The 23,621-nt window shown below is 36.1% G+C and overlaps 1 protein-coding gene across 1 annotated transcript in view; it reads left to right on the top strand.

Moving 5' to 3' along the window:
• LOC107089935 (rho GTPase-activating protein 26-like) overlaps nucleotides 1-23,621 on the top strand; it is a 109,399-nt gene that overhangs the window by 73,018 nt on the left and 12,760 nt on the right. The window contains exons 10-18 of the mRNA XM_015383002.1: nucleotides 247-283; nucleotides 2,072-2,137; nucleotides 4,998-5,072; nucleotides 5,192-5,276; nucleotides 5,424-5,482; nucleotides 11,989-12,094; nucleotides 17,091-17,250; nucleotides 17,693-17,837; nucleotides 18,203-18,380. Of these exons, the coding sequence (XP_015238488.1) occupies nucleotides 247-283; nucleotides 2,072-2,137; nucleotides 4,998-5,072; nucleotides 5,192-5,276; nucleotides 5,424-5,482; nucleotides 11,989-12,094; nucleotides 17,091-17,250; nucleotides 17,693-17,837; nucleotides 18,203-18,380 (911 nt within the window). The remainder of the gene's footprint in view (nucleotides 1-246; nucleotides 284-2,071; nucleotides 2,138-4,997; nucleotides 5,073-5,191; nucleotides 5,277-5,423; nucleotides 5,483-11,988; nucleotides 12,095-17,090; nucleotides 17,251-17,692; nucleotides 17,838-18,202; nucleotides 18,381-23,621) is intronic.

The raw sequence follows: 23,621 nt of genomic DNA, 5'->3' as shown, positions 1-23,621 counted from the left end.
GTATTTCAAATGCTGCTGCTCTCATCTTATCTGCAGTATTGCAGATTTTCTAGGTTTCATTAAAATCATGAAATCCATTTTGAATTACAAGCTATGCTAAATCCAACATTTATAAAGATAATAATGTTCTTGTTGCATGTTTTTGTATAAACACACAATTTAACAACTTGCTGTTGAAATTGTTGGGGAAAAAAAATCATTTTATAGCTTCATAATGCAAATAATTGCCTCTCTTTTTGTTTGCAGGTGTATAATCTAAACAGAGACAACCAAACTGAGGCCAGTAAGTAGATTGTTTTTATAACCTAAAAATGGATTTGAGGATAACCTAATTTCAGCTGTCCTAATTTATTTAGTAATGTTTCATTTCTAAAAAATAAAATAATAAAAAAAAAAAATAAGAGAAAAAGTAAACTTTTTGGAGATGGCTGAACGTTGAAACAAATCTGGAAGGGGAGTAGTTTGTATCATTAGACCCTTTCAGTGAATTTGCAACATTAATTCATCTGGAAAACCAGCGAACCCTTAAAGTCCACTCAGTGTATTACGATGAGGTGCTGTTGAAATTTTTGATTTATGACAAAGGAAAAAAACCATCAAGCAATCATAATCGAACATTCAGAAATTGTTCAGATGATCAAATATAAAGGAGGTAAAATTGCCTAATAAAGGCCTTCTCTTTGGTTAGGGCGATAATAATAAAAAAAAAGACATAAGGAAAATAGAGTGAAATTATTGAACTTTTTAACCTTTTACCACATTTCAGGATTCAAACATAGAGGTATAATATTGCAATTTTTTGTTAAGAATCAATAACAAGTGGGACACAATCATGAAGTGGATTAAAAAATTGGTTGGATATTTTAATATATCCATAATATAAATCCAGAGATGCAGCCAAGAGGCCCATGATCACTCTGGAAGAACTGTAGAGATCTATAGCTGAGGTGGGAGACCCTGTCCATAAGATAACAGTTTGTTTGTTTTTCTTCTGGAAGAAAGCCAATTCTTAAAGATATCCAAAAAAGTCTTGATTAAAGTTTAGCACAAACAACCTGGGAGACACAGCAAACATGGAAGAAGATGCTCTGGTCAGATGAAAAATTCGAACATTTCAGCAACAAGGCAAATCATTATGTTTGGCATAAAGCAACAGAGCTCATCGCCCTGAACACATCATGGTTTGGGCCTGCTTTTCTTCAGCAGGGACCGGGAAGAAAACCTGTTGGAGTCTGCAGAAGACCCGAGACTGGGACGGAGATTTAAATCTACAATGGAATGGTTCACAAACAAACACATCCAGGTGTTAGAATGGCCATTTCGGAGTGCAGACCTTAATATACTGGAGAATCTGTGGAAAGAACTGAAAACTGCTGTTCATAAACGCTCTCCATCCAACTTCACTGAGCTCCAGCTGTTTGACAAGGAAGAATGGGCAAAAATTTCAGTCTCTCAATGTGTAAAACTGATAGAGACAAACCCCAAGCGACTTGCAGCTGTAATCGTGGCAAAAAGTGGCACTAAGAAGTATTAACTGAAGGGGGATGAATCATTTTGCACACCCATTTGTTCAGTTTTTTATTTGTTAAAGTTTGAAATATCCTAAGCGTTTCTTTCCACCTCATGACTGTGTCCCACTTGTTGATTCTTCACAAAGAAATACAATTTAACGTCTCTGTTTGAAGCCTGAAATGTGACAAAAGGTTGAAAAGTTTAAGTGACTGAATATTTTTGGAAGGCGCTGTAAAAGAGGTGAGCAGTGACATCTTTTTTTAACACCTGTGGTGTCATTTCAGCTGACTGTACTCAGATTCCCCGGCTGGGGAAAACTGACACTGCCCATCTGAATATTCTGAATGAGCACATTTTTTAATTTTCACAAGATAACGTCATACAGCAGTCTAACTCTTGTAGTTTAAATAAAAACGTATTGGAACCTAAAGGAATTTCTTGTAAGGATGAGAAGCATTTTAAGATTGTATAAACATCTTAAGACTAAAGATCATGTCATGTTGTATTTATATAAGCTCCTAATCGTCTCTTGCTCATTCTGTTTGTCTCTCATCCCCAGTGGCCCAGCTGGATGTCACTGGGTTCAACATCATGAAAAAATTCATCTACGCCGTGGAAACTCGAGGTAGACTATTAACAGTATATCTGCTTGGTTGCTCTCCTGCTTCATTCATTTGGTTTATTGAACTTCTGCATATATTCACTGGACATCTGCTTGACCAGATTACACACCGACCTTTTCAGTATGCGTATTTATAGAAGATTATTTACTTAAAATATGTAAGAAATTGCTTTTTTTGGGGTAAAGATTCCTTATCTGACCAAGAATAGTTTTTCCCTTATTTGAAGCCTTTGATATGTTCCATATATGTTGTTATGCACATCAGTGCCTTTCTTTGACGTTTGATCATTTTTTCTTCACTTGCTTTTTTTTTAATAACACAACAAATGTTGTTTTTTTGCTTTTTCTATTTAATCAGAGTATAACATTTTTCAATAACTGCATTTATTTTCTTTTTCTGTGATTTGTTTCACTTCTATTTGCTGTACTTGTAGCTCACTAAAAGTGGTCTCCTCATTATTTATCCTTTTATTTAAGGCAAATTTATTTATAGAACAATTCAGTACAAAGACAATGCAAAGTGCTTAACATGATTAGAATATAGGAAAATAAAACAGAATCAAAGCAAGTAGAAAAAATACATAAATAAAAAATAAATAAAAAAAGCTGTAAGCTTCTCTATTATTTTATTTTTTTTATTTTTTGCAGAGTTCTTAATCTGACTTTAAAGAGACACTGTGATTATGGGAAAATGATAAACCCTACATCTAAATTATTTGTCCATTGCTGGTTAATGTAATCTAATTTCCGGCCCTTTTATCAAGCTAAACAAAAACCTAGATTGACAACGAACCAGAAGCAGAAAAAAAAATGCATCCCACAGGATGTTGATGTATTTTGATATTGCTGTTCTTATTGCAGGAATTAAGGTTATATGTAATGCGACATCCTTGACATTGCAAGCCGTGTTGCTAAAAGTTTAAATCTGGCTCGAATGAATCTGCATCTCTGTGATCTTTCTGGACACTCGTGGCCTTCACATGCTCCTCTAAAATGCCACAGTAAAGGTCTCCATGATTGAAAAATAAAAGGAAAAAAAGGACCTTGTTTTGTCAGTCGCCCCAAGAACATCAGTTCCTGCTTCTCTATGCTGCTTTACATTTTAGCAGATAGAGCCACATTGTAATATTTAATTGAATATGCCCTTGTTATTGGATCTGTTTTGATTAAAAACTGAGTTTAGTGAAACAGACTAAAATGTACCGATATGGTGTTTCTTTAAATACAGCCTGACTGCTTTAGAACCATCAAAGTTTTAGGTTTTCTCACTGATTCATGCCAGCGTTCGATAAAGCTTGTAACTAAGCATGCCAGGTCATTACATCATCACTTATACCACATGTTTTGTTTTTAGTTTTTTATCCACAAATAGTGCAGCAAAACCTTTTTAAATTACTCTACAATCAATGTAACCAGATGTTCTACTTTACTTTAATAAGGTGATATGGACGCCTTTGATGCTTTGAATATTGACTTTCTCTACGCCTTCACACACAGATGTAAGAGTGCATTGCCTTTATAAGCGGTAGTGGTTTCTAAAATGGACCTAAATGTGGCTCTTCTCCCAGGGTGCTTTAGTGTTAGGGAGTGGCAGTTCATCTTTGTAATAGAATTAAATAGAAAGACATTATTGTCTATCATACACAACGATGTATGATAGACAATAAGGCTTGCTCACACCCAATAGTGTAATAAAATATATTAACATAAAAAAATTACTTTAGGCAACAAGTTATTCAGCTCCTTGATGGCAGTGGGCACAAAATGGCATGAGGAAGTCTGCATGTCTGCCGTGATGGAAGGAGCTCAGAGTGACGGGAGAGTGGATGGCTATTGTCATCTGTGATCTTATGAAAGACCCGATGCAATCCTTTACTGTAATTTTTTCTGTGTCATATTTGATTTCATTTGTGTATATTGAAAAAAGGGCAATAATATGCACCCTTGGGGCAGACCTTTATTTAGCGTAACACTGTCAGACATCACACTAAGACAAGATGGCTACTGTTTAAACCACACCGATGATATGTATAGAAGTTGGTCTCTGTTTTATACCAAGATTCTTGATAAGCACTTGATTATAGCCATGCTACTTTTTTCTATAATGGAATTGATCAACAGTACAAACTTTATTACTAAAAAAAAATGCTGCAGTCAGTTATGTAACACGGTTATGTGATGCTGTGGGCCACCCTCCCTTTCATAGCTCAAGGAAACTGGAGCAACTCCTTAGCTCCTTACATTGTTGCTCCAATTAAATATGCATCCATTTCAATGCTTATAGGCCATTTTTAACTTAAATAGAGGCGTTACGGTTAGTTTATGTTTATGCATTTAGCAGACACTTTTATCCAAAGCAACTTACAAAATAGAAACAGTTTTACAGTTATGAAAGTAAGTTCTCTAGAGGAAAATTTCAAGTTATAATCTGTTGTGACAACAAACAGATAGTGGGAGGTACAGAAAGAGTAGCAGAGGTGTTCAGAGCTATCGGTAAGAGTTAGGATAAGAGATGCTTTTTGAAGAGGTTGGTCTTTAAGAGTTTCCTAAGAAAGGGATGCTGCTGTTCTTGTAGCGCTTTGTAGGTCATTCCACCATCTTGGAACAACCAATGAAAACAGTCTGGATTGTCTTAAGCGTGGTGTAGGCTCTGCTAGACGACAATCCATTGACGACTGGAGTCACTGAGTTGTGACATAAGCATTTGCAAGAAGGTTCAAGTTGTTAGTTAATGAAGGAGGCTCCTTGTTTAATTTTTCCAAATAAATTTTTCTGAGTTTTATTTTAATATGTTCAATATTCTCTAGTAATTTCATTAATGTTTCCATAGAATAACATCCTGGTATTGTCTCTGCTCCTTCAGGTATTGGGGAGCAGGGCTTGTACCGTATCGTTGGCGTAAACTCCAAAGTACAGAAACTACTGAGCCTGGCTATGGGTAAACACAAAACACTCACATAACAATGTCCAAATTTCTTAAGGGGAAATCATCTACTTATGTTTAAAAAAAAAACATTTCACCATTATTGATTTTAAGTGAACAATTTGGTTTATCAGATCCTAAGACGTGTGCTGATGTGGAGCTGGACAACCCAGAGTGGGAGATTAAAACAATAACAAGTGCAATCAAGTTTTATCTCAGGTATGTGTGGGAAAACTGATCTGATTTGTTGCTTCCTGTCTTTATAATAACTGGACAGTTTCTGATAGATTCATACCCTAAAATGACAGTTTAATTCCCTATAACCTCGATGCATATTACTCTACCTGTCATCTCTTGTTTGTCCAGGATGTTGCCTGCACCTCTCATGACATATCAGTACCAGAGGAGTTTCATCAAAGCTGCCAGTAAGTCTCATATTATTCTGCATCAAGATAAACAGCTATTTAAATAAAAGAGTGATTGTAGCAACAACAGGAAAGATCTAATTTAAGTCGAATTTCCATCCTGTAGGTAGATTTTAGTAGTTGCTATTTTAAGATGTAATCCTTCTGAATTACATAGGGATGATATCAATAAGTATGTTTTTTTTTTACGCTTTTTTATGTTTTGGGAAATCCTTAGATGACTTTTAAAACACAACAAATACAATTCTGCATCTGAATGACATAAATGGGACTTAATTTATTCTTATAATTCTTCTGTGACACAGATTGCCTCCAGCCAGCGTGTGGATTAGAAGTATTACACAGATAAGGGTCAGATTTGACATGAAGGTCAAAAGCCGAGGGTTTCTGAACTAAATGGTACAAACTCTGTGAGGGAGTTATGTAATTCCAAACCACAGCTTAAAAATTATCTATTTTTGTATGTAAAGCGCCCGTTGTGGAGGAAAAAAAAAAAAAAAACTTGGCTTACTCAGCCATTTTAAAGATTGATTATCTCTACTGTCCAACAGCCAAAGCAATCGTTTCAGTCCACTGCATTCCTTTCCTGCTGCTGCTGCTGGGATACAAAATAAACTTCTGAAAGCAGAGGCTGGCTCAGACTTTCTTCCCAAAGTCATCAGCTAAATTAATGTCAGTTTTGATGTAAATTAATATGAAGAGCAAACATTTATGTTAAAAAGCAAAACATAAAAGGAGTGTGTAATAACTGCACGCCTACCAAGCTACTGTAATCCACCTAAAATGATGGGTCGGGCAAGGAGAACATCAGAGAAGCAGTCTCGTTAATCAGTCTTAAGCTTAACGAGTTGGAGAAATTGTTCAATTAAAAAGGTTTTAATTAATAAAAAAGTTGAAATAAACATATTCTAAGACTAAACTCTGTAGTTGCAACATCATTTGAAAAATGTTACAGGAGATATGAATATTATATGTTTATGAACAATATGTAATTTCTCTTGTTAATTATAATCTTTTCTACTGTATGTCAAAAGATCAGGAGTAATTCAGTTTAACCGAGTCAGGTTTTAAAAGTTGGACGGACAGGTTTTCCGTGTTTGACTGCGGCTAATCCTAAAGAAAGAACGACAGCAATGCTGGCCTCCGGGAAATGACTGGTTGTCCCTAGCAACACTACCAGGATGCAGCGTTGTATAAAGAGAAGCCAAACAAGGGTGGAGGGGGCGGTCAACAGGGCTTGTGGAAGTTTAGTGTGTAAAACAGCTGGTTTAAAGACATTCTGGAATTTTTCTCTTTATAATGTTTGCTTAAAACCTTTTTTTTTGTTTTATTTTTTTCACTTTTCTTATGTCAGAACATCTCTGTGGTTTGAAAAACTATATAAGGAGGAATGTGGCTGAATATTGTTTCTTTTCTCCTCTCACTTGGCAGAGCGCCGTGAGAACGCTGTCCTGCTTTGAACTCTCTCTGCCAGCTCCTCCCTCTTTCCCTTCTCTTTCACATCTCGTCCCTCCTCTGTCACTCATCTTCCCCCCTCCTCATGTTTCCTCTCATCCAATGTATAGAATTTCAGGTTGAAACATAGAAATGAGACAAAGATTCAAAAAGTAAGTAGTCTTGTGGGAGCAGGTTTTGTGTAGAGTGGAAGAGAAAGAAGAGGAAGAGCAGAAGGTGTGGCAGGATGGAATCTGTCTTCTGATACCTGTCTTTTGTGAGAACTGACAGGAGAATACCAAATGCATTAACTTTCCTTAGAACTGACATTTAGTTTTGCTTGCATGTTTTTCCCATGAGTTTTTAAATTTTTTTTTTTCTGTATACATTTCCTGCATTATTATTTCTTCAAACCCCTCTAAAAGTAAAAAAAACAACTATTCATTATACTGTTTTCTATTAATCCAAATTAATGAATTCCAAATAGAAATATGAGCCGGTGCTGCAGAAAGCTTTTTTGCACACAACTAGTCTAGCAAGTCAGCATTTCCCTCTTAAACAAATATCAACTGATATCTATCTTTTAATCATCGCTTGGTTTCACCCGATGTGTGAAAAGATTGTTATTCTCCTCCCGGCTATCCAGAAGGGATGAGATAAATATTTGATTGAGTGATATCTCTAATACTCACTGCCTTTTGTAAACCGGTGACTTAAATAGACAGGTGGTACATCAATGGAGTCCTTAAAACACATTGTCATCCTGAAAGCTTCTGAGACACATATATTATTGGATTTCAATGTGTTTTGTTAGAGCAGTTGATGCCTCCGAATAGAACAGATATCGAGATGTTAGCTGGACGGTTTGCCTTCAAGCGTCATCTACCAACCAGATGCCGGCGGCGCGGGTTTGTTTCATAGAAAATAATGAGGGTTTCTCATTTGCTTGTCTCATGCCGCTGATCTGTGTTGCCCTTTATTCCTTTCCCTAATGTCAGCTCAGGGCTGAAGGTTGTTGCCACTCATTTGTCAAGCAAATGTATTTACGCCCCAAGGTTTGCATATATGAGGAACAGTTAAGGGCTTGAATTACTTCTCAAACCGGTTTAGTTTTTTCACTAACATTGTTGCTTTTCATATAGATAGCCTTTCTAAAATAGGTAAAGTAAAATCTGTATTTTTTTGTTACACTTTACCCAGAGATAAACAATTTAGTTAACTTAGTAAAAGTTATTTAGTGAAAATATGGTGAAAAAAATGACTTTTCAAGTTTCTGCTACTGGAATCATCTTCATACCAGGACTAGTGTTTCACCGATACCGATACCAGTATCGAACGGGGCCCCGATACTGCCCTAAAATGGTGGTATCGGCGAGTACCAACAAATAGTGCATCAATACCATTTTGAGAGCCATAAGTTTATTCAACTATTGTCACCCACTCCAGGTAGGCAATAAAAAGTTCTACTGGATTAACTTGGTATTAGATTTTTTTCTGCTTCACAAAGGTAGGCAGCAGCTTGACAAAGCCATGATGGCAATTATTTTACATGCAAGTAGTATGCGGTTCTTCATATATACACACACACACACATTTTAAACAGGTGATATAGGTATGATATCGATATCAGCCTATACTGCACAGCCAGGTATCGGTATCGGAGCCAAAAAATGGCATCGGCGCAACACTAACCAGGACCCCTGCATGACTCTTCTACCTCCATGCTTTACAACTGGAATGGGTTTTATCTTTATTTTATTTTATTTTTTCTTGAATGCTGTATTTCCTTTATCAGGGTTTCCATGGATCATTAAAAATCATTAAAAGTCATTAAATTATTATTTTTTAAAATTAAGGCCTTAATTGGCATTAAAATTCATTAAATGTGTTTATTGTGGAATTTAAAATGCTTTATTTTAAAAAAAAAATTTATAAAAGCAATTTCGTCAGACATACTGCATCACAATATATTTACGTGGAACTGCGTCCGGTTGATCGCAAAGCTGTATGTTCAGAAAATAAGCTTGAGTCTGAGAAAAAGCTAGAGAATGGGGGGAAAAAAGCAAATTTTAACAAAAGTGGTTGGGAAAACGAGAAATTCGGGACATGGCTGCAGCCTGGCGACGGGTACCTGTTGGTGGTATTAAAATGATTTCTTAGAGCATTAAAAGAGCATTAAATTTGAGTTATTCATTCCTGTATAAACCCTGTTTATGCCAATAGGGTCATTTATTCTTCATTTTCAGATTTACTTGATAAAACAAAGAACACGACCCTGAGCATCCTCTTCATCAAACAAGCATAAAACAGAGGTGTCTTCTGTCAGAGTCTTCTCCTGAGCTGCTGTGAGAAAGACTTTGGAAGATCTTTCCACCTTAGAGCCATCATCTCATATAACTTGATCAAAGAAAACTTGTTTTATGAATTATAACAGTGTTTCCCAACTTTTTTTGATTTGTGAACCCCTTTGGGCATTTTGTCTTACCATGAGCACCCCTCTCATTTAAAAGTATCTGGCCTTTAAAGACTGTGCAACACTTGGCTGCCTAACAGTTGCCCAAAAGTGGAGCGTACAATAACTGATTATAAAATAAAATATATTTTAATCAACTTAATTTTTTAAGTTGAGCATTTAATTGTGATGCATTTTATGCTTTCCATCTCAAATAAAAAACATAAATATGTTGCCTGGAAATGAGTAAGGAATCAAAATAAATACAAAATAAAATCATATTATAAACCTGTATTTATAAAACAGGCGCTCCTCTGAGTATCTCCTCTATCATATTTAAACTTGATAAACTGGGAACAAAATATTGAACATTATAGTCAGACTCACTTAATTAGTTTTACTTTGTTTTCATCAAAACTCCTGAGCTGCTTTGATGAGCTCTGATAGCTTAGTGTGAAAAACAGCAGATACAGTACAAGGCTGTTCTCTACATCCAGTCTGTTCCTCTGCTTGATTTAGATGTGTGTCACAGCAGAAGGTGAACTTAAATAAAATCTTTCTTTTTGGTTGATAAAATCAATTGGATCCTAACAAAGTAGAATAGATCCCAGTCCGATTTTATTTTACTACCTAATAAATAAATAAAGGGGAGTGTTGGCCTAGTGGTTAGAGCAGTGTGCTTGTGCTCTGAGAAGGTTGCAAGTACCCCGTTTGATCCACACAGCCTCCACTCTGGGTTCGTGAACAAGACCCTTAACCCCACACTGCTCCCGGGGCACCACACAATGGCAGCCCACTGCTCCCCAAGGGGATGGCTTAAATGCAGAAAGTGGATTTCCCCATTGTGGCACAATAAAGGGATTTACATACATGTACTCCTTACAATGCGCACGCAGACCACTAGGAGTTTTGAGTACCCCCAGTTGGGAATCACTGAATTTCCTCCTTTAGTTTCCCTATGGGAAAATTTAAGGATTTCAAATGGAACTGAATCATCAAAATAAACAAATTTTACTCTAAATTGTCCCAGATATATTTTTTTCTCTACATCCTGGTATTTAGATGCGTTCTTTCAGGCAAACTTTAGATTAGCCTTCATATTTCTCTTTAAGATGCCACAAGTCTTTTGTATTATGGCAGACAGAAAGCTTCATTAGCCTGTTGTAGACCCCTGTATGACATTTTAGTGTTTTTTTTAATACTTATTTCTGCATTTTGCGCCCTGCTGTTATGCTCAGGTCCAAGGATCCGGGCCTGTATACAGAAACTTTGTCAGGATTAAAGTGTGTGAATGAGCTTTTCAGCCCTGTACTGCAGTCTGTGGTGCATTACTTTTCCGTTGACAGCCAGAGCTGGAGGCCTGATCTAGTGTGAGCACTTTGTCACCTTCCTGTTGACTTGGAACAGTGATGCTTTAACAGCAAGTCTGTCGGCCTTAACAGTCTACAAGGCTACACGCCTTTCCCAGTTTCCAGCAGTTCTCTCCAAGAAGATAAATTATCTTGCAAATCATAGATTGCATTATGGTGTAAATCATGAAAAAAATGTTGATAGCTTTAGTATTATTTACTTTGCCAACACGTTTACAGCAGAAACTGCATAGATGATTTAAACCTCCATTTGAAGCATAATGTGTGTCTTATGATTCATATGTATAGACATGCTTAATTAAAATCAGCATTTTGTCAAACCTCTGGTGACAAACCTTATGCTTGTACATCTTATGATCTTTCTAGATGATAATTTTCTACTGGGGTGTAACAGAGAGGCTTTAGGGGAAAAACATTCCTACTGCAAATTATTAAAGCACTTTCTGTTTCTCCTTTTCCTTATAATGTTTGTTGTAGCAGGAATCGCTTGTATGTTTACTTTTCTAAGCAAACTACAGTCTATAATTTACATAAACATTAAATGTTGTGCAGTATGGCAATCCAACTAACTAATAAACACATTGTTGCGCTAGCCAGACATTTTATGGAATTTAGGAGCATTTTCTTAGAAAACATTTCTCTTTGGTGTGACTATGAAGAGGGAGAGAAGGAATACACAAAATAACAAAAGCACAAGGTATAATTTTTGGGGTTTAGATTTAGTAAATATTAAAATAGACTAATGATCAATCAAACTTATTTTCATAAAAATATAAAACCTCATTCAGGAAATAAACTTTCCATGAATTTCTATGTAAATGCAGCCTCTACCTATAATGCCTCAGAATATTCTGTGTGTTTTAGGTCTACATAGTCTTTCCCCGTTAATGTTCCAACAGCTGACTGAAAGTGTGAATACAGCTCACTTTCTTAGAAGTGTGCGGTTATAAGGGATTAAGCCTAAAGAGCTAAATTTTGGTTAGTTTTGAGGATTATCTCTTCTTCTTTTGTAAACTCCTGGAATTAGTACTCAAACTATTCCTAAGTCTTATTTTCTTAGACGGTCTTTTAGTTCATTTGCATGATTAATAAAAATGTCCTCCTTTGTTCCAATATTACAATTGAAGAAACACATGTTGACTCTGTTAGCTAAATATTTGGTGCCTCGCTTATATTTTGTTATAATTGCTCATCCATGTCTTTTTTTCTTGAAGAAACTCACCTTTCTTGTTAAATGTGTCTTTCTGCAGAGATGGATAACCCAGAGGCCAGAGTGAAAGAGATCCACGCTCTCGTCCACCGACTGCCTGAGAAGAACAGACAGATGTTAGAGATGCTGATGAAACATCTGAACAAGTAGGTGGAAATAACACAGGTGGACCAAACTCTGACCCTGCAGACTGTGAACGGAGGACAGAGCACCTAAGGCCAAACAGGATGAATTATCTTCCTAGTTTGTTTTGTTTTGTTTATTGGAGAGATTAAAGGTAGAAAGTAGGTTCTTTAAGAAATTACAGAAATTAGACGATTGTGTTAATCAATAAAGTTAGAGCTAAGAAAATCCAAAAAAAGCTTGAATTTTCTGGCTACAATAGAGGTAGATGTTTCATTTCAACAAAGTTAAAAAAAAAAAAAAAATACGCTGGTATTTGTTTTCCAAGTTTGAAGACATTTCGCTTCCCATCCAGGAAGCTTTCTCAATTCAAAATGTCTGGAGTAGCGTTTGAGTTCAGGGCTCATAGATTGGCACAAATAAAGCTTTGTTATGGCTTAGAAAACATACAAATTGAACCAAAAAAACAGCTCCAACCCTTAGTCATTGGGAGTCGTTGAGGTCGTCGTTGGCCTGCAAACCCCGAAACGGGCCCATTTCTCTGATAAGGAAGTGGTTAGGGTCATTGTTGGCCTGGCTGACAACGTAGAGATTTCCGTTTATCATCTGGAGATATTTGAGCTGTCTAGAATTTTCTTCACTACTGTATATCAACCTGAGAAAGGCAACAGGATCTTAGAATGTGGGAGAGGAAATCATGGCGGAGGAACTCGAAGCTTGTTAATATGTTTTTACTGTAAATGTAGAGATATTTTGCAGAGAAAAGTCTCTAAAGCATTCTTGAGGTGGATTGGTTAAATTCTCTAGGAAGCGACGTTAAGTGGATTCTTATGTCTGTTTGGAAAACCTAGTTGGATTTACAAAAAGTAGTGCGTTGATAGGCTTCCATTGGGGAATTGTGTCTTTCACAGGTGGGTCTCTGCAAAAACCAAACACATCTTCTTTCATGTTGCCTTTAAAACGTCTTTACCTCTAACTATAGCATTTGCTTACTCTCCTAGTGGAGCTCAGAATATATGTGACTTGCTAACTTTACTAGTAAGTCTACACACCCTTAAATCTGGATTCAGTGTAAGTTTTAAATCTTCTTACATTTCTGTGAATCCGATGAAGAAATGAATAAAGCTCAGCTTCCCTTTTAGCTTTTTCCTCACATTTGCTCCATTTTTCTACTTTAGCTTAGTATTTGGGGAGAGATTTATAAAAGGATAAGCTAGGCTGAGGCTATGCATTCATATGTTTGCTGGAAAACTGAAGAATAAAGAATTTCCCTTTTTAGCATCGTAGTGAATCCAAGTGGTCACTCAGATTTGCAAAACAACAGTTTTACTGGGGGAAAATGAAAGATCTTGGTGGCTTAGCCAGAGTCAAGAATACATTTGAAAAAAGAAAAGTGCAGTGAGACGATTATGGACCAGAGATGTACTTTTAAAAATATAATAAATATTTGCAGAGCAGTGTATGCAAATGTTGTTATGTAAAAGTTAGGTTCCTACTATGGAAGACAAATCATTTGATTGCTTTCACAATGAATTTGTTTGGCATTAATTGTTCAGCTTTGTTTTCTAATACTGTTATTTTGATTGTAGAACCGTTTATTCCTGCAGCTTTAACCCTTTATAGGGTAAGTTACCATTTGTGCATACCCCTTACAAATGGAGTCCCCCCTCCCTCAGTGAGGTCCACAAGCACAAAAACTTAGATTAACCTCTTGGACACTAGGCCTGTTTTCGAGAAATATGCTTGAAAATATCATGCCCAAAATGAATTGAATATATCTCAAGACCTACAGAGTTTATTTTAATTGTTTTGGTATCAAAATAAAAGCAAGACCCCAGAGAATATGTTATAGGTCTAAAAACCATCTTGGGGCAAGTGCTGAGGACCCAAATTTGGGTCCTCATGTTATGAAAAGGTTGGTAGAAAAAAAAGTTAACAAGTCAAGAAAAAAATGTAAAAAGCCAAATAAAAAGTTCAAAAGTTAATAAGCCTATTTAACAATTATATTTAGGTTTCTAAACTAATAAATGTAATTGCCAGTATCAGAATGTATGCCTCTAAGGTTAATGTTGTACCCAAAAAAAATGTGTTTCTTTCACTCTCAGAGTTTTTTTTCATGAATTTCTTATACAAGCATTTATTTCTAAAATTAGCACTTGTTATTTTTCTTACTTTATTCGGGAAAGTTGGCGTTTCTTGTTATTACATCGACATTATTTTTTACCATCAAAATATCCATATTTTTTTAATGTTGCGAAGGTAATAGGGTCTTGTCCTGGATTCCAATAACACTGTTGGCTTGAAATTTTGATTTTTAAGGTATTTCCCTAAGAGCCCTATAAAGCAAATACCTTGTACATAACTATACATGGCAGATATATTGTATGTCAAGGCAAGGAAAGCGAGTTTATTCATAAAGCACATTTCAGTGGTAAAAATATTTAGAGTGCTGTACATATACAGTAAATGCATGCCTTTCAATAGTCAATTTGAGCATCAGCCTAAACAAAATCATGGTATGACATCGGTGGCTTATGCATAAGTATCCGACTGACATTGTGTATTGAGTCTAAACCCTGTGGATTTATCAGGCTTTCCTTCTAGAGCAGCAGCAGGCTACAATCTGTGAGATGGGCCATTGTCCATATTTATACTGCATGTGGGTAAGAGCATGCAGGCCTTTTGGCAACGGCCACATTTCCATGAGCTTTGAAGGATTACAGCTGTCGATTGCCATCATCATAACTGGCTTTTATAGGTGATAGTATCAGAGCACGCCTTTGGTTTTTACGGTTTCCTATCTGTATCAGCCTGAAGGTTGATTCATTGTATCATTGGACAGAATGAGTTCAATGTGTAAAAGGTTAAAGGCATAAACGATCTCCAACTATAGGTGAAAATCATAAACATGATTAGATAACGAGAACTGATTGAAATATTCTTATTTTTTCCATATATAGCATTGTTTTATGACCATATTTATTGGTAGAATAGATTGTATACCATTTATTATGGGTAAACATAACATACTTGTCTTAACTAACTCTGGCTTTACTGACACAGAATGTAAATGTAAATAAGTTGCGATAAAACAAAAGTATCTTGTAAAGTGAACTTCTTTGACCTTTGGTCTTCTCCGTCTCCCTTTATGCTTTGTCCTTTCCTGACCTGCTGCATGCAGACAGGTGATGCCCCCTGTTCTCTCTGCTCTTTCAGCTTTTCTGTAAAGGTCCTTGTCTGGCTGTTGATTTACAGTGGATTTTTATGACTTTGCACACGGTGACAGCTGCAGCCGGGAGCATTTTGCTTTCATTGCACCGGCCCATCTGTCTTCTCCTTTCTCGTAAATAGACCTTCTCTTCAGTCCTTGTAGGAAATTTCATGAATTCCTTGCAGACGTCTACTGTATGTAGGAGACTTATTTGCATGGTGACCTTGTAAAAAAAAAAAATAGCCCTGGCTAAAATGAATAAAAAAAGGATTAGATTAATTCAGATTGAAATTCCAGCAGTTGATTTCAGTGTATTTTTGATTTCCCTTGAGTAACAAACATGGGCAAATTGCAACTTGTAAAAATTAAGGATAGTTACTCTAATATGTGCTGTTTAGACAAAAACCAATCAACTGCATCAAACATTTAAAACCAGCTATAAAGAACTGCAATGGTTGCTGAAAACTAGTCTAACACATCAACAGAGTTCTGAGATTTTTCTGGATTATCTCACCTTAAAAGATTAACGGGGGCCTTTTTATTGTAGCGACACGTGTAAAGATTGCTCAGCTGACGGGAGTCTTGGTATTTATAATCGTGTTTGTAAAATAATTATTTTATGGTAGTGTTTATTCCACTCTTATAACAATATTTTAGACATGCTCATTGGTTTGGTCACGTCTGAAACAACGATAACGATATTCAGTACTGAAGTCTTTGCAATTACTAGGTGAATTTAAGGGCTTAATATTTGAACTACGGCTGAAACAATTAATTTGATTAATCGTGATTAATGATTATTGAAATTATCCTCATATAATTTCATAATCAATTTATTCATTAACTGGAATATAGAGACTCTAAACATGCTTTTAGCTGAAACAGCAACCTACTTACAGTAGTAATTATACTACAATTGTAAAAAAAAAAAAAAATAATAATAATATTTTACATTTAAGATTTAAAAAAAAGTTTTTTCATCGATCCGTATATCCAGAACTCATTGGGTGGAAACGTTTTAGTTTCACCTGATTTAATTTTGTAATAAATCTTCTAAACATTTTGCTATTAATGAAAATAATCGAAACATAAATCAATTAGGAATATAATCGTTGTTTGCAGCCCTTATTTGAACATCAACTCCGCACTGAAAAAGGTTATCTTTTAAATTCACCTTGATCAATAGTTTTCCAAAACCTTTCCCAAGGTCTTTGGGTGAAAATGAATGAATGAAAAGGAATTTATTTCAGACAATTTAAGATAATTTTGACAAATAACAATAAATGAATCAACCAAATACACACAAAAAGAGACTGTTTATTATCAAACCAAACGAAAAACCAATTACCAAACTAACTAAATTCCCCTTAACATAAATAGAAACAAAACCCTCCACCAATTTTTTAATTGCTCTTAAATCAATGTTGAGTAACCTTCCTATTTTATATATATATAAATGTATATGTATATTTCAAAGGTTTATTGGACTTTTCCAACAAAAGTTAAAATAGAATAGATTTAGCAATTAATTAAATACCATAAAAAAAAACAAGGAAAAGTTATGGTTATTATTTTTTTTCTATTCTTCAGTTTTTTTTAACCCTAAAATGTTTTGACTTTCAGGATTTGCTAAACATTGTTTTTACTTCATAAACCTAAAAGAAGAACAGGACTGTAATCAATATGTGTCACAGAAGGAAACAATACGCTTCTATGTTCAGTCTGTTCATCCATTTTTTGAAGCCAATTCTAGTTCACTGAGGGATGAGTCAATGCGGTGCTGCTTTCTCTTTGTCTTTGCCTCATAGTGTGGCCAGCCATCACCAACAGAACCTGATGACTGTGGCCAATCTAGGTGTGGTCTTTGGTCCAACTCTGCTCCGTCCGCAGGAGGAGACAGTCGCTGCCATCATGGACATCAAGTTCCAAAATATTGTGGTGGAAATTCTCATAGAGCACCATGAAAAGGTAAAAGGAACAGCATTCAGAATGTATTATTCTTATTTAAAATATAATTTATTGAGCCTAATTGTTGGAGGTGAACATGCTCACATCACCTTTAAGTGCTTTCCAAAGTCACATGTTTTAGGCTGCTTACACATTTTACCATGGCAACGGTGTGTCTGCACGAGAGCCTGCCATTGGACACACAATGTTCAGTCAATGCAGCGAGCAAACATTTAGACGGAGGTAAAAGATTTTTCTGCTGCATGCATGCATTATGACATGCACAGGAAAATGTGCAGGAAATCATTGTCTCATGATATAAATTTATTTAAGCTCCAGGAAGTCAATTTTGTCATAAGTTGCTCATACATACACACTGCTTTTAAACTCAACAGTTGTAATGTGACACATTGTTGGAATAAAATGAATAGGTATATATGGTTTTTATTTATTCTGTTTATAGATATTCAGGGACGTACCAAGTTCAACAGGCAATTCAACAAACATGCAGCCTGAGCCGATGAGGAGAACAAGCACTGATAGTAAACCACCATCTTGTAGCGAGAGGCCTCTCACTCTCTTCCACACCCCAACACATTCTCAGAAAGGTGAGCCCCAAGCAAAAAACACATTTTATATTATAGTTTTCCACTTTTCTGGACTTTGTATATGCTTCTCTTCTTTGACTGTTTTTTCATAGCAAATGTCATCTTGCAAAAAAATTGTTGAATTTTATGTGTCCATCTCGGACAGACAAAGCACACAGTACATGCATTTAGTTTGCTTAGAATAGAATAGAAAATCTCTTTATAATAAACCCGATTCTGATTCTGATTCTGATTATTGTCCCATAGTGGGGAAATTGTGGTGTTACAGCAGCAAAAGGTTATAGCAGCAGTTGTCACACAGTGTGGACCTTAGAAAAGTGTATAAAAATAACAGAATATTGAAAATCAAGCTTTATTTTTTCTAGGTGAAAAGAGGAACAGTGTTGGAAACACTGACCTCCAGCCACCGGCGTCTTCCTCTGCAAACTGTAACAGCAGCAGCAGCAGCAGTAGCAGCACGGGCAGCAACAATCGAACCCCGAGACACAGTCTGACCAGCAACGATGGAGAGCAAGACAGTCGGCAAGTCCGACCCAGCTCACTGTGAGTCAATACCGAGTGCGAAACACTTCAACACACAATCCTCACTGCAATACATGGTCACAGCGGTATCATAATGTGGAGATGTTGCTTGTCCCCTGGATGAAGGCTGCTGATCAGTTTAGATGGAAAGAGTAGGTGAATCCACAAGGGAGTCACAGAGACAAGCCTGAGGCTGAGGTTCACAGTGAACCCAAACATAGAACTAGAGCAGAAATTAATAGTTTAGATCAAAGCACATTTGTGTTAAAATGGTCTAGGCTACAATCCAGCTCAGAATCTATAGGAAGATTTGAAAAAGAAGCTCTCCATCCAATGGGACCAAGGACAATTTTCAATTTCTAGATTTGCAATTGTAACAATTTGGTTTCAAAAGCAGCAAAAACATATAAAGTTACTTTATATTATTATAAAAGGTTCAAAATAAGTGCTGCACTTTTCCCTTTTTTGAAATATAAAAGGTAGACCATGTTTTCTCTATGTACACTACTTTGTTTTGGTTTCTATAAAGTCTTTACATCTTTACTCCTTTCTTAAATGAATATAACTAATTGCAAATTGTTGGATACATTTCATTGAGCTGTAATAACTGTATTAACAGATATACTTTGTATTTTTATGCTCTCTTTTTTAAGCTATGCACATAGGATGTCTTTATATATGTTTTATTAATGTAGTTAAACCAGGATTAGTTTACTGACTTTGCAAAAATGACAATGAGGTAATATAATTAAATGTCAGGTTTTCCTCATGTTGTAAAACAAAAATGATCTTTAATTCTGATTTTCAAAATTCTCCAGCACCACATGAACAAAACACTAGATCATTTTTTTAAGGGAATTTTAATCACGATGTTCAGCCCTTGTTTGTTTACAGAGACTGTGCATTCAGTGGCAAGAGATTGAGTTTTCTGGCATCCTCAGCTGTCGCAGTGGCAGAGACTTTGTGAACAACCAGGCAATGCATGAAACCGGAAAGTTGGCAGTCCCTGAACTCAGCAACTGTTGCTGAAAACAGCTGCTGGATGGTTTTCCTTGAAAACCACCATCAGCTCTCTGAGCCCAACCTAACTGGAGAACTCTCTCAGTATAAAACCGCAAAGCTAACTGTAAAATGATTAAAAAAGGTTGGAAAGTAAAACAAATATCTTAAATATCTGAAATATATATAAAAAAAAAAAAACCTTTTTGAGGGGCTTCATTTCTTCAACTTGATTAAAAATCTCTTTGATGTAGATGGCAACAATTTGACAGAACTATTTATTTTTTTCAAGGTAAAATAAAACACAAGATTCTTTAAAAAAAAAACACCTTTTTAAGATAGAATAAAATATAAAAGAATCCCTTTATACCTTTATATTCAGTGTTTACCCTCTTTGCTGCCACTAGCTTTGTACTTTTCTTCCTGTTTTGTTTTTTGTTGTTTTGTTTTCAATATTATTCTCTCCTTTATTTGTTGGCGCTGTTTCAGCCATGCTTTCTGTCTGTGTACGGGTGGCTGCCCGGCCACATTTGACAGACTCGGCTAATGAGACATTAAGAAGGGAAAGAGTGTTTACAGATGGATTTATTGGCACTAGCGGGTAGTTGGCTCATGTTCTACTTTAGACTTTTAGGGCTGTTGTAAGAGGAACTGGGTCTACCATAGCTCTCCTAATGTTCTTCCTGCAGCTGCGTCTGTTTTTTAATCCAACCATCTTTTTTTATTTGCCTCTGCATGGTGCCTTGCTCTAAAGTTACAGATCTAATGGTTTTTCATAATCATTTTTTATCTTCTGCAGGTTTTCTTTTTATGTCATTGTTATTTGGTTTTTGGATTTTAAGAGCGAAAAATCAAATAAATGTTTATTGTTTTTCTTCAGGACTGATTAGTTTTTATCCAGTTGTAGTAAAAGTGGGTGTTTTGTGTTGTCTTTTGCACATGATAGCCATTTTAACCACCATTTTGGACTAAAAACAGGTGCGTCTGCATTCAGAAACATAGACTGAGATTTCTAGAAGAAAAACTTATGCATGCACTGATCAATGAGTGCAACAGATAAGCAGCACTGTATTTTCCTACACCAAAGCTACAGGATTCGTTGATCTGCCTCCTTCATAACGTTTAACTGATTTGTTGGTTTTCCCTGATTGGAACCAAAAAGACGTTCAAGTAGAAATAATATTGAAACTTAACTTCTAGCAGCTCAGTGTGTCACCTGTGTACCTATAGCTTTAGAGCTTTGACTTATATTTCCTTCTATACTGGTGAAGGTTCTCAGTCATCCAGGTCATAGTTATCGCAAAAAACCTACAATGCAGCAAAGTTAATCCCTTCCCGTAATCATCGCAGCACCACCTCCTGTACAGGAGAGTGGAGGACTTCGTCTATTCAGCCAGACCAATAATCCCCTTTAACGACAACCTTTCAGACACTTAGATGGTTATGGGTAGGGTTGTAAATCACACCCATCATGGCGATTCGATTCAGTATCAATTTCCTGACCCAACGATTCCATTATTTTCGATACTCAAGAATAGACCACGATATAATTCAATTCGATTAATTGGTTAATTTTTTTTAACCTTAAAGGCTAAAAAATGTTTCAAATTTGAAATAAATCAATGGCAGCTGTATTATCGTTATACATTTTATTTGAGAAACAACAGCAAAAAACAGAAATAGCAAAATTGTACTCCACCTAAGCCTATGAAAACTTCAGTCACTGAAAAATAATAATGCCTCTGTGTTATAGATTCTGAAAGGCCTTGCGTCAAAAAATACTGCAAGCAGAAAGAGGGTAATGGCTGAAGAAAGCGAGGTAGGAGGGCAAAATAGGTTTAGCGCCACCGCAGCAAGGGAGTCAGAATTACATCCAGGAGTAAATGGATTAAAAAAAACATGAATCGATACTCTTGTGGATTGTCGGCTGTTGAATCGATGCATAGATACAAAACAATTATTATTTACACCCCTAGTTATGGGATATTGCATGCTTGCAAAAGAAGCCAAACGACCCCCATTCCAAATAGGTGGAGCCCTTCGCCTTTTCCAATTTGCATGTTTTCAAAACAAAAGCAAGGCTTTGTTGGGCTACTTTATAAAACCTCGACCTCAACGCTATACCTGACATTTTGAATTGAAAAGCTTCCTGGATGGGAAGTGAAACGTCTTAAAACTTGGAAACAAAGTCCAGTGGATTGTTTTTTAAGTTTCTTTTTTTGGAATTTCCTTCTATCTGCAGACAAACACATCCATATGAGGCACTAGTGATCTCTATTTTTTTATGACTTTATGCTCTTTATGGCATGAATTTTTCAAATATTTGAAAGGCTCAGTTTGAAAAAACAACCATGCACATTTTTAGATGTTAAAGTAAATAACTTAGGTAGAAGTTTATGCAGTTCTTTGCACGGCTGAATTTATTGCAATCAGATTTTTTCATGTCCCTCTAATTCTAAAACAATAATCAAAGGCAGATCTACTTCCCCTGTATTCTGAGCCAGCTTGTCCACATATGAAGAGGACTTTTTTTTCGAGGACCTCTACTTAGGTCCAAAACAGATTAATTTCCCTGCCTGATTTTGATATATGAATTGGCAACTAGATTTTTGTTGTATAATTAGTACCACATGTTAAACGGTGTGCAAACACAGACTCTTTCTTGCCTCACTTAGGCTTTTCTCCACAAATATGTCACTATTGAAATGTCCTGGTAAGTAAATAAATAGATGTTGCCTCCCTCTTGCTTTAACGCCTGTTGAAGCTTGCTCACATGAACAATGCAATAACAAATATGAAAAGGCTTCAGACAAAAAAAAAAAAAATCCTCTGTCATGCAGTCAAGAATAACACACAAAAGGCTTCCTGCTTTTGTCAGAGTTGCATTGTGGGAGTGAAGTGTTGTTTCCTCAGCCCACTGCTGACTAAGTTCTCACTGATGGCTGCTTCGGTAGGAAAGGTAACCAGGATAAGTAAATCTCGGAGCAGGACGGATAAACTAGTGTCACTTTTTCCTCAAGCTGTTCTTAAATGCGAGTTCGTCAACAACTTGTTGCGGCAGATTAGATGGACAGCATGACAAATTAATCGGTGGAGGCTGACAGCTTGCTCAGATGGATGAGTGAATTATATTTTGCAGTGCCATGGTGACGGACCATTTGGAAATGAGATTACCATATAGTCTTTCCTCATGTTGGGCACAACTGCTGTACAGTTTGTGTAGCTAAAAAGAAAGCATCCTGTTTATTAGGCCAGTTACATGAATAGTACCTAATATCAGCCTCAATGTGAAGCATGAAGGTAGTTAGAAGCTGCTTAGATTCATCCTGTTTTCTTACTGGAGTTTCCTCTGGAGCCTTTTTAAAAATATTAATACTGTTTGGTACATTTATTTTAGAGCTTGTTTTTTGATGCTCTCGCTGTAAATGAAATGTCAAATTCGCTAAGGTGTAGTTGAATGAACAGAGAAAAGATGAGGCAAATTGTTAATATCTTATTGAGCAAGTATTTCACTAGACCAGGTTGAAAGCAGGGATTTTCTAAAGGGTCATTTTCTGGGTACTGTAGGTGTTGTGGTCAGCGGCATGTCAGTCCACAGAGATATAAGACTAAATATGAACAAGGACGGCATTGTTTACTAACGTTTTATTGCTAAACGCTTTTGTTTTGTTTGAAAAAATATCCACCAGTTTAGTTTAGTTCCCCACAACCTCGACTCTGGTGCTCCTGAGTAAAGACCCTTAACCCTACAGTACTCCCCAAGGGGATGGGTTAAATGCAGAGGTAAATTTCTCTAGTGTAAGATCAATAAAGTTCAATTATTAATATTACTATGTGGTGCTCCAATCATCAGAATCAGAAATACTTTAATAATCCCAGAGGGAAATTACTTTCGTTACACGCTCCAGTTACAGTTTCATATATATATTAGGGCTGTCAAAATTAACGCGTTAATGTGAGATGATTAATTTCTCGAATTAACGTGATAATTTTTTTTTACGCATTAACGCAGTCCCGCCCTGTTTTACCCACAATTCAATTGTCCGACATGAGCGAGATGGAGGAATTAGAAGAACCCGTTGGCTGGCTGGATGGATGGATGGATGGACAGTTCGTGAATAAAAAAAACAAAGACGGGACAATAAATAAACATGTTGTGGTTTGCTCACACTGCAAGAAGGAATTTTTGTTTCACCGAAGCACCTCGAGCCTTAAATATCATCTTAATGACAAGCATTAATTTGTTAGGGCTTCAACTTCAGC

Source organism: Cyprinodon variegatus, unplaced genomic scaffold (assembly GCF_000732505.1).
Source record: "Cyprinodon variegatus isolate N-32 unplaced genomic scaffold, C_variegatus-1.0 Scaffold273, whole genome shotgun sequence".
NCBI classification, from domain to species: Eukaryota; Metazoa; Chordata; class Actinopteri; order Cyprinodontiformes; family Cyprinodontidae; genus Cyprinodon; species Cyprinodon variegatus.
The sequence above is the reverse complement of the archived record's forward strand: the minus strand, read 5'-3'. Positions and strand labels throughout refer to the sequence as shown.